The 12524-nt window shown below is 41.8% G+C and overlaps 1 protein-coding gene across 1 annotated transcript in view; it reads left to right on the top strand.

Annotated features, from left to right (window-relative positions):
- LOC118357574 (pro-neuregulin-3, membrane-bound isoform-like) overlaps positions 1–12524 on the top strand; it is a 275876-nt gene that overhangs the window by 213815 nt on the left and 49537 nt on the right. The window contains exon 6 of the mRNA XM_035734822.2: positions 11246–11372. Within this exon, the coding sequence (XP_035590715.1) occupies positions 11246–11372 (127 nt within the window). The remainder of the gene's footprint in view (positions 1–11245; positions 11373–12524) is intronic.

Here is a 12524-nt window from a genome sequence, read left to right on the forward strand (position 1 = left end):
GTAGATTGATTGGGGAAATCAAAACCAGATGTGTATGGAACAAGACAAGACAAATAGACATGAAAAATGGAGCGGCGATGGCTAGAAAGCTGGTGACGTCGATCACTGAACGCTGACCGAACAAGGAGAGGAGCCGACTTCGGCGGAAGTTGCAAAGCAGTCCAGGACAGGGTTTGAGAGGCGAAAAATTATTCCTTTAGTTGTTTTAATTTTCTCAAAATCTTTTGGCACAACCTAGACTCGAGCCAATGTCTTAAATAACTGACACATTTTCATTTTGATTAAAAACAACTTTATATCAAAGGAGTGCTTTTGATTTGACGGCACGAGATGGCGTTTCTGCGCATGAGCTTAGCTAACCAACGTTGCGATGGCATGGACTACAAGTGTGATCGGGGATTTCTATTGGCAAAGCAGCTTTTGCCCATCTTCATATTGTGCTGTCTGCTTTGGTGTTACTGCCTAGCTAGAGATTTCCTCTCCGGGTAATCAAAAGCTGCATTGCTGGAATTTGCATGAGGATGCACGGCTTTATAGCCAGTGACGTGAACATAACAGTAGTCTGCAACACTCAGTCATGTTGTCAACAAGACAGCATAGTGCATAGTACAGTCGTGGCCAAAAGTTTTGAGAATTGCACAAATATTAATTTTCACAAAGTCTGCTGCCTCCGTGTCTTTAGATATTTTTGTCAGATGGTACTATGGAATACTGAAGTATATTTACAAGTATTTCATAAGTGTCAAAGGCTATTATTGACAATTACATGAAGTTGATGCAAAGAGTCAATATTTGCAGTGTTGACCCTTCTTTTTCAAGACCTCTGCAATCTGCCCTGGCATGCTGTCAACTAACTTCTGGGCCACATCCTGACTGATGGCAGCCCATTCTTGCATAATCAATGCTTGGAGTTTGTCAGAATTTGTGGGGTTTTGTTTGTCCACCCGCCTCTTGAGGCTTGACCACAAGTTCTCAATGGGATTAAGGTCTGGGGAGATTCCTGTCCATGGACCCAAAATATCGATGTTTTGTTCTTTGAGACAACAACTTTTTCCTTATGGGAAGGTGCTCCATCATGCTGGAAAAGGCATTGTTCGTCACCAAACTGTTCCAGGATGATTAGGGGAAGTTGCTCTCGGAGGATGTGTTGGTACCATTCTTTATTCATGGCTGTGTTCTTAGGAAAATTTGTGAGTGAGCCCACTCCCTTGGCTGAGAAGCAACCCCACACAGGAATGGTATCAGGATGCGTTACTGTTGCCATGACACAGGACTGATCGTAGCGCTCACCTTGTCTTCCCCAGACAAGCTTTTTTCCGAATGCCCCAAACATTCGGAAAGTCCAATCCCTGTACCTTTTGCAGAATATCAGTCTGTCCCTGATGTTTTTCCTGAAGAGAAGTGGCTTCTTTGCTGCCCTTCTTGACACCAGGCCATCCTCCAAAAGTCTTCGCCTCACTGTGCGTGCAGATGCACTCACACCTACCTGCTGCCATTCCTGAGCAAGCTCTGTACTGGTGGTGTCCCCCGATCCCGCAGCTGAATCAACTTTAGGAGATGGTCCTGGTGCTTGCTGGACTTTCTTGGGCACCCTGAAGCCTTCTTCACAACAATTGAACCGCTCTCCTTGAAGTTCTTGATGATCCGATAAATGGTTGATTTAGGTGCAATCTTACTGGCAGCAATATCCTGTGAAGCTCTTTTTGTGCAAAGCAATGATGACGGCACATGTTTCCTTGCAGGTAACCATGGTTGACAGATGAAGAACAATGATTCCATGCTCCACCCTCCTTTTGAAGCTTCCAGTCTGTTATTCGAACTCAATCAGCATGACAGAGTGATCTCCAGCCTTGTCCTCGTCAACACTCACGCCTGTGTTAACGAGAGAATCACTGACATGATGTCAGCTGGTCGTTTTGTGGCAGGGCTTAAATGCAGTGGAACTGTTTTTTGGGGATTCAGTTCATATGCATGGCAGAGAGTGACTTTGCAATTAATTGCAATTCATCTGATCACTCTTCATAACATTCTGGAGTATATGCAAATTGCCATCATACAAAATGAGGCAGCAGACTTTGTGAAAATTAATATTTGTGTCATTCTCAAAACTTTTGGCCACGATTACAGAAACATAAATCGGTTTTCCATAAAATATATGTTTGAATTTTGAAACTAGTTTAATTGGGAAGGCAGGTTAAGCCTTTTTATCAAACGCAATCACTTTTGCATTTGAAAACACAGAATCCTACCCATTGCTCGCCCTGGGCCCATTGCCTGCCCAGTTCCAAATCCAATCCCCCTGGGCTTTGAATGAGGCACCTGGCTCACGCTGTATTTTTCTGTGAAGAATCAACAAGTGGGACACAATCATGAAGTGGAACAACATTTATTGGATATTTCAAACTTGAACAAATCAAAAACTGAAAAATTGGGCGTGCAAAATTATTCAGCCCCTTTACTTTCAGTGCAGCAAACTCTCTCCAGAAGTTCAGTGAGGATCTCTGAATGATCCAATGTTGACCTAAATGACTAATGAGGATAAATACAATCCACCTGTGTGTAATCAAGTCTCCGTATAAATGCACCTGCACTGTGATAGTCTCAGAGGTCTGTTAAAAGCGCAGAGAGCACCATGAAGAACAAGGAACACACCAGGCAGGTCCGAGAAACTGTTGTGAAGAAGTTTAAAGCCGGATTTGGATACAAAAAGATTTCCCAAGCTTTAAACATCCCAAGGAGCACTGTGCAAGCGATAATAATGAAATGGAAGGAGTATCAGACCACTGCAAATCTACCAAGACCTGGCCGTCCCTCTAAACTTTCAGCTCATACAAGGAGAAGACTGATCAGAGATGCAGCCAAGAGGCCCATGATCACTCTGGATAAACTGCAGAGATCTACAGCTGAGGTGGGAGATTCTGTCCATAGGACAACAATCATTCATATGTTGCACAAATCTGGCCTTTATGGAAGAGTGGCAAGAAGAAAGCCATTGCTTAACGATATCCATAAAAAATGTTGTTTAAAGTTTGCCACAAGCCACCTGGGAGACACACCAAACATGTGGAAGAAGGTGCTCTGGTCAGATGAAACCAAAATTGAACTTTTTGGCAACAATGCAAAACGTTATGTTTGGAGTAAAAGCAACACAGCTCATCACCCTGGACACACCATCCCCACTGTCAAACATGGTGGTGGCAGCATCATGGTTTGGGCCTGCTTTTCTTCAGCAGGGACAGGGAAGATGGTTAAAATTGATGGGAAGATGGATGGAGCCAAATACAGGACCATTCTGGAAGAGAACCTGATGGAGTCTGCAAAAGACCTGAGACTGGGACGGAGATTTGTCTTCCAACAAGACAATGATCCAAAACATAAAGCAAAATCTACAATGGAATGGTTAAAAAATAAACATATCCAGGTGTTAGAATGGCCAAGTCAATGTCCAGACCTGAATCCAATCGAGAATCTGTGGAAAGAACTGAAAACTGCTGTTCACAAATGCTCTCCATCCAACCTCACTGAGCTCGAGCTGTTTTTCAAGGAGTAATGGGAAAAAATTTCAGTCTCTCGATGTGCAAAACCGATAGAGACATACCCCAAGCGACTGACAGCTGTAATCGCAGCAAAAGGCGGCGCTACAAAGTATTAACTTAAGGGGGCTGAATAATTTTGCACGCCCAATTATTCAGTTTTTGATTTGTTAAAAAAGTTTGAAATATCCAATAAATGTCGTTCCACTTTATGATTGTGTCCCACTTGTTGTTGATTCTTTGTTGATTCTTTGTGATTCTTTGTTGATTCTTTGTTGATCTTTATGTTTGAAGCCTGAAATGTGGCAAAAGGTCGCACAGTTCAAGGGGGCCGAATACTTTTGCAAGGCACTGTATTTAAGTATTTATTGTTGTAGTAGGGACAGTAACATTTAAAATGTTTAATGAGACTTTGTTCGTATTTAAAAGTGTGTATGAAGGTGTCTATTGCCTTGCGAAAGTATTCATCCCCCTTTTTTTCAAATTTCGTTGCGTTACAAACTGTAATTTAAATAGATTTTTATTTGGAAAAAAAATCTTACAAAGAACTCACTCCCTTTCCTATGAGGCCCCTAAATAAAATCTGGTGCAACCAATTACCTTCAGAAGTCATATAATTAGTTAGATTGCACATAGGTGGACTTTATTTCAGTGTCACATGATCTGTCACATGATCTCGGTATATGTACACCTGTTCTGAAAGGCCCCAGAGTTTCCAACACCACTAAGGAAGGGATACCACCAAGCAAGCGGCACCATGAAGACCAAAAATATGCTAAACTCTGAACATCCCAATGAGCACCATTAAATCCAATGAGAGGACCGCCCACCAAAACTCATGGACCAGGCAAGGAGGGCATTAACCTGTTGAGTGTAGGGGGCAGTATTTTGATTGGATGAAAAAAATACCCAAATGAAACTGCCTATTTCTCAGGTCCAGAATCTAAAATACGCATATAATTCAGATTAGTCAGATTAGGATAGAAACCACTCTAAAGTTTCCAAAACTGTGAAAATATTGTCTGTGAGTATAACAGAACTGATATTGCAGGTGAAAACCAGAGGAAAATCCAACCTGGAAGTGCTGTTTTTCCAGAAAGCTCTCTGTTCCATTGCCTGCCTGCGCTCCATTTAAAGGGATATCTACCAGATTCATTTTCTTATGGCTTCCACGTGTTGTGAACAGTCTTTTAGACAGTTTCAGGCTTTTATTTTGAAAAATGAGCGAGAAAGATCACATCGCGTCATTGGTTGGCTGGGTGCCAGCAGTGTTTTGCATGCGCAACAGCTTGGAGCAGACATTTTCTCTCTCTCTCCTATTGAAGAAGCTACAGTCCGGTTGAAATATTATCAATTATATATTGTAAAAACAACCTGAGGCTTGATTATAAAAAAACGTTTGACATGTTTCTACGAACTTTACGGATACTATTTGGAATTTTCGTCTGCCCGGTCGTAACCGCTCGAGCCTGTGGATTTTCGGAACATAATGTGCCAACCAAATGGAGGTATTTTGGATATAAAAATCATCTTTATGGAACAAAAGGAACATTTATTGTGTAACTGGGAGTCTTGTGAGTGCAAACATCCGAAGATCATCAAAGGTAAGCGATTCATTTTATTCCTTTTCTGTCTTTCGTGACCAATCTACTTGGCTGCTAGCTGTTTGTAATGTTGTGTCTGCTGAGAGAGATGTCCTTACATAAATGCTTGGTATGCTTTCGCCAAAAAGCTTTTTTGAAATCTGACACGCCAGGTGGATTAACAACACGCTAAACGGTGTTTTGCTATATTGCACTTGTTATTTCATGAAAATGTTATATTTTTAGTAATTTAATTTGAATTTGGCGCTCTGCAATTCAGTGGATGTTGACAAAAATGATCCCGCTAACGGGATGGGTGCATCAAGAAGTTCATCAAAGAAGCAACAAAAAGACCAAAGATAACCCTGAAGGAGCTGCAAAGCTCCACCACGGAGATTGGAGTATCTGTCCATAAGACCACTTTAAGCCGTACACTCCACGGAGGTTCACCTTCCAGCAGGACAATGACCCTAAGCATACTGCTAAAGCAACACTTTAGTGGTTTAATGGGACACTTTTAAATGTATTGGAATGGCCTAGTCAAAGCCCAGACCTCAATCCAATTGAGAATCTGTGGTATGACTTAAAGATTTCTCTACACCAGCGGAACCCATCCAACTTGAAGGAGCTGAAGCAGTTTTGCCTTGAAGAATGGTAAAAAATACCAGTGGTTGGATGTGCCAAGCTTATAGAGACATACCCCAAGAGACTGGCAGCTGTAATTGCTGCAAAAGGTGGCTCTACAAAGTCTTGACTTTGGGGGGCTGAATAGTTATGCACGCTCAAGTTTTCAGTTTTGTTGTCTAATTTGTTGTTTGTTTCACAATAAAAAAATATTTTGCATCTTCAAAGTGGTAGGCATGTTGTGTAATTCAAATGATTCAAACCCCCGGAATATCCTTTTTTATTTCAGATTGTAAGGCAACAAAATAAGAAAAATGGCAATTGGGGTGAATTATTTTGCAAGCCACTGTAGCGATGTGGTTGTGGTTAGAAGTTGTGTGGTTGTTTTCAGTAGTTGTGTGGTTGTGGTCAGTCGTTATGTGGTTATGGTCAGAAGTTTGGTGGCTGTGGTCACTATTTATAGTTATGTCGTTGTTGTCAGTAGTTTTGTGGTTTTGTTCATCTCCATGTGGTCAGAAGTTGGGTGGTTGTGATCAGCAGTTGCATGGTCAGTAGTTTTGTGGTCAGAATATGTCTTTGTGTTCAGTCGTTATGTGGTTGTGGTCAATAAATGTTGCCAGCAATTCCAGGTTGAAATGCAACAAAATAGGAAAAATGCCAAGAGGGGTGAATACCTTCACAACCCACTGTATAAAAATGTAGCCATTAATAAATGCATTCTATATCTTCCATAACCTTCTAAACAATGGTGGAGGAGTATAAAGATGGTGACACAGTGCCTTAGAAATAGTGCACCCTCTTAGTAATTTAGTGTTTATATACATATACATCATCTGTAGTTGCCAACAATCAAATGTCTCTTGCCTCCTTCCATAAAAAATGACTGATTTTGGGTTGTTTTGTTGCTCTAAGTTACAATCTGAATCTGCCATTATACTATACTGAACGAAAATGCAACATGCAACCATTTCAAATATTTTACTGAGTTACAGTTCATAGAAGGAAATCAGTCAATTGAAATAAATTCATTCGGCCATAATTTATGGATTTCACATGACTAGCAGGGGTGCAGCCATGGGTGGGACTGGGAGGGCATAGGCCCACCCACTGGGGAGCCAGGCCCAACCAATCAGAATCATTTCCTCCCCCCAAAAATGCCATTATTCAGACAGAAATACTTCCCAGCATGTCCCCCCTCTCCTCTGACGATCCCGCATGTGAAGAAGCCGGATGTGGAGGTCCTGGGCTGTAGTGGTTATACGTGGTTCTGAGGTTGGTGCACCTGTGTAATGATCATGCTGTTTAATAATCAGCTTCTTGAAATGCCACACCTGTCAAGTGGATTAATTATCTTGGCAAAGGAGATGTGCTCACTGACAGGGATGTTAACTAATTTGTGAACAAAAGTTGAGAGAAATCAGCTTTTGGTGCGTATGGAAAACTTCTGGGATTTTTTATTTCAGGGACCAACACTTTACAAGTTGAGTTTATATTTTTGTTCAGTTTAGTTCGGTAATATAATGACGGTGACAAATAAACGCAGTTCTCGTATGAATACACTCATACTGTAATTGCACAATATGTATTGTACGTACATGCACAACACAGCCGTCCTTGCTGCAGCACACTTTCAAAAGACTTTATACGATCTTGTCCTCTATGAAGATGAGGAATGTTGAGGTTGGTCCATGCAATGCAATGGTGTGGGAACAACCCACACAGTGTTATCACAATATAGATACAATATTATAAAAATGGTGCTCTATTTAATTCAGAAGTTCTCACTTTGTAAGAAACAGCTCCTTTAGGCCTGGAAATATGATATTCTCCTTTTGTTGCCTTTGCACAATCAAAAGCTTTGCCATTTTCCCTTGGTGTCTTGCTTTTGACAAACACTTCATTTAACACCAGAACCACTAAAGCAGTCATTTTGTCGATTTAACAAGACTATATAACATACTGTTGGTGTTTGAATCTTACATTTTCCAACAGACCTGGAGTTATAACTAGTTTTAGCAGGGCATGTCATTTTTTGGAATGGTTTTCCCCTGTTGCCCTCCTTTTCCGAATAGGGTCGGGTCCAATACTTCTTCTGACAGTTCAAAGTTCAGTGTCCAGATAATAATTACCCTGATAATTGCCTTGAAACTTAACTATATCGAAACTATTTTCACACATATAACAACAGATGAATTAAATTAAGTAAAGTATGATGGTGAGTTGATGAATGAGGGGAAGCGAATGATGCTTAATTATGTAATCACCAATTGTGAATTAAGAACAGGGAGAGCCATTATATAGTTATTGATCCATTATAATTATAATCTTTAAATGGTATGTATCCTTTACAGCAGCAGTCCACCGAATCAAAGATGTCTTATCAGTCTACTGTTTCAGTCTACAAAGGTGGTGAAGAATGACAAGACAGAATTATGCACTACATCCAAACGAAGGTACACTATATATACAAAAGCATTTGGACACCCCTTCAAATGAGGGGATTCAGCTATTTCAGCCACATCCGTTGCTGACAGGTGTATGAAATCGAGCACACAGCCATACAATCTCCATAGACAAACATTGGCAGTAGAATGGCCCATACTGAGGAGCTCAGCGACTTTCAACTTGGCACCGTAATAGGATGCCACCTTTCCATGAAGTCAGTTTGTCAAATACCTCCCCTGCTAGAGCTTCTCCGCTCAACTGTAAGTGCTGTTATTGTGAAGTGGAAACATCTAGGAGCAACAATGGCTCAGCCGCGAAGTGGTAAGCCACACAAGCTCACAAAATTGGACCACCGAGTGCTGGAAGATCGTCTGTCCTTGGTTGCAACTCTCAATACCGAGTTCCGAACTTCCTCTGGAAGCAACATCAGTACAAGAACTGTTCGTCGGGAGCTTCATGAAATGGGTTTCCATGGCAGAGCAGCCGCACACAGGCCTAAGATCACCACGCGCAATGCCAAGTGTCAGCTAGAGTGGTGTAAAGCTTGCTACTATTGGACTCTGGAGTGGAAAAGTGTTCTCTGGAGTAATGAATCACGCTTCAACATCTGGCAGTCAGATGGGCGAATCTGGGATTGGCGGATGCCAGGAGAACGCTACCTGCCCCAATGCATATTGCCAACTGTACATTTTGGTGGAGGAGGAATAATGGTCTGGGGCTGTTATTCATGGTTCAGGCTAGGCCCCTGAAGGGAAATCTTAATGCTACAGCATGCAATGACATTCTAGAACATTCTGTGCTTCCAACTTTGAAGCAACGGTTTGGGGAAAGCTCTTTCCTGTTTCAGCATGACAATATCCCCATGCACAAAGCGATGTCCATGCAGAAATGGTTTGTCGAGATCGGTGTGGAAGAACTTGACTGGCCTGCACAGAGGCCTGACCTCAATCACATCGAACACCTTGGGATGAATTGGAACGCAGACTGTGAGCAATGCCTAATCACCCAACATCAGTGCTGGACCTTACTAACACTCTTGTGGCTGAATGGAAGTATTTCCCCGCAGCAATGTTCGAACACCTAGTTGAAAGACTTCCCAGAAGCGTGGAGGCTGGTATAGCAGCAAAGGGGGAACCAACTCCATGTTAATGCCCATGATTTTGGAATGAGATGTTTGACGAGCAAGTGTCTACATATTTTTGACCATATAGTGTATGTCAAAGTGTGTCAAGCAAGTGAAAGGTACGAAATTGTGTCAACTTTAGGACAAAGGGATAACAGCTAAGTTAAATCCAACTGATGCCATTGTATGAAGATGCATAAAAAGATTGGGGAATTCTTTATTCTATTTTCTCAAAATAAAAATAAGCTGTTCCCATGCATATCCTTTAATTTCCATAGTTTTAACAAAGGCACTCCGCGAATACAATTTATTGAACCTGAATTTAGGGGGTGGTTTTTGGTTAGATTTTTTTACATTTAGCTTCCAGTAACAAACTAATGAAGATATTATTTTGTTATTTGAAGTATAATAACAATTGTATTCTAATGTTACCCAAGGCCTTCATAAGCACAACTACATGATTATTTTGAGATAGCATATATTAAATGTATGAATGAATGACTGCATGACTGCTCATTCGCTTGAAGGGGGGTCCATCGAAGCCCAGCGGTTCTAGTGTTAATATACTGAAAGACTTGTGATAAGATCGGCTCCATATAAGGTGTCTTCTAATCTATAGTATCATCATATTGGTGTAGAGTGAAGTTCCCCCTAGACCACAGATGTCAAATTCCTTCCACAGAGGGCCAAGTGTCTGCGGGTTTTCACTCCTCCCTTGTCCTTGATTGATGAATTAAGGTCACCAATTAGTATGGAACTTTCCACACCTGGTGGTCTCAGGCTTAATTTAAAGGTGAAAATAGACCTTAGGTCCTCTACGGAATGGGTTTGACACCCCTTGCCTAGATGCTGATCTTGGGGCAGTTTTGCATTTTCCCCAATAATGGTTAGGAATGGGGAGGGGAAGCCGATCCTAGATCTATACCTAGGGGAAACCTCACCACAGAGCAAGTTATTAGCAGCCAATTTAAATTAATTGAAGTATTGCCATATTGGAAGTCAAAATATTACATTTAACATTACATTTAAGTCATTTAGCAGACGCTCTTATCCAGAGCGACTTACAAATTGGTGCATTCACCTTATGACATCCAGTAGAATAGTCACTTTACAATAGTGCATCTAAATCTTAAAGGGGGGTGAGAAGGATTACTTATCCTATCCTAGGTATTCCTTAAAGAGGTGGGGTTTCAGGTGTCTCCGGAAGGTGGTGATTGACTCCGCTGTCCTGGCGTCGTGAGGGAGTTTGTTCCACCATTGGGGGGCCAGAGCAGCGAACAGTTTTGACTGGGCTGAGCGGGAACTGTACTTCCTCAGTGGTAGGGAGGCGAGCAGGCCAGAGGTGGATGAACGCAGTGCCCTTGTTTGGGTGTAGGGCCTGATCAGAGCCTGGAGGTACTGAGGTGCCGTTCCCCTCACAGCTCCGTAGGCAAGCACCATGGTCTTGTAGCAGATGCGAGCTTCAACTGGAAGCCAGTGGAGAGAGCGGAGGAGCGGGGTGACGTGAGAGAACTTGGGAAGGTTGAACACCAGACGGGCTGCGGCGTTCTGGATGAGTTGTAGGGGTTTAATGGCACAGGCAGGGAGCCCAGCCAACAGCGAGTTGCAGTAGTCCAGACGGGAGATGACAAGTGCCTGGATTAGGACCTGCGCCGCTTCCTGTGTGAGGCAGGGTCGTATAATATATGCATGCTCATAACAAGTTGAATGCATTATACCTTTTGTTATATACCCAATGTTATAACATTTTCTTCTGAGCATATAGAGCTGACAATGCTGACAGATGAGGGTGATGCCTACTCCACGAGCAGTACAATACAGTGGATCAATGTACAAGATCCAGGTACACAAAGCTCTAACCCAGAGCATACCTTACAGTATGATCTGAGGATGGGGCTTTGTATTAAACTCAGTATGGCTTCTCTTGCCCTCTGCAGGAGACACAGGGAAAAGCTCCGGGCACACTTCTTGGAGAGCCGGAATCTGAGGGTGTGCAGTATCAATGCCTCTAGGTTCATGTCTAAATCCAGCCCAAGGCCTCAGTGTGGCTGGCAGCTTCAAAAGGTGAGATAAGGAACCAGCATTTTATTCAATTATTAATGGGACTTGAGATAATTTAATATGTTGTATTATTATTTGGAACACTACTCCACTTACACCGTTAAAGCTAGAAATGTAATTCATAACTTTAAAACATGCAGACCAGTCAGGACCAGGGTACTTGTATAAAACATTTATACTATTCAAACTATTCCATTTTTTGTCCGTCTTTAAAAACCTCATCCACTAATGGGATTAAAAGTGGACAAATAAAATAATTCTGAAGGTCCCATTGTGACATCATGACTTTCAACATTCTATTCACTGTAAAAGGTCTGACATTACTTTTGACACAAATCAGCTACTTTGACCGCTTTCCCAGCCATTTAGACAAAAACTTAGAGCAGTTTCCCAACTGGCGGCACGCGGGCCGAACTTTTGTTGCATAGGTTGTTTTATTTGGCCCACCAAGTTTCCTGGGGGGAAAAAAAAATAATTGGTGCGCTTTTTCATTATTAGACATAAAAGACTGTAAAAATACCAGGAAATCAGCTCCAAGTGATTTTAATTCATTAAATCTGTTCTCAAGTATTCCCACGCATACCAGAGAGACAAATTAATCGAATTGATGATCCCTGACAGAGGTTATGACATCTTGAATTACTTCTGCACTTTTCAAATCTAAAATCAGAACAGAAATACCTCCAACCAATGAAACGACGTAGCTGTTTTAGTAACCTCATCAATAAAATATTCTGTCATCTTTTACAAACAATTGACATTTTTAACACTTGCCCAACAAGTTTGAAAAAACTATGAAATCTTAGTCTACTTCACTGCTCAAACCGTTTCTTCCCAGTCAGAGTTTTTTTCACTGTACCGTTTACACCTTCTGTGCATGTGACAAATAAACATACAGTGGAGAGAACAAGTATTTGATACCCTGCCTATTTTGCAGTTTTTCCTTCTTACAAAGCATGTAGAGGTCTGTAATTTTTATCATAGGTACACGTCAACTGTGAGAGACAGAATCTCTGGTGGCGTGGCGAGAATCTGTCTCCTCACCACGCGCTCTCACCACTGGTGTCCCCCAGGGCTCTGTTCTAGGCCCTCTCCTATTCTCGCTATACACCAAGTCACTTGGCTCTGTCATAACCTCACATGGTCTCTCCTATC

The sequence above is a fragment of the Oncorhynchus keta genome, chromosome 24 (genome assembly GCF_023373465.1).
Source record: "Oncorhynchus keta strain PuntledgeMale-10-30-2019 chromosome 24, Oket_V2, whole genome shotgun sequence".
NCBI classification, from domain to species: domain Eukaryota; kingdom Metazoa; phylum Chordata; class Actinopteri; order Salmoniformes; family Salmonidae; genus Oncorhynchus; species Oncorhynchus keta.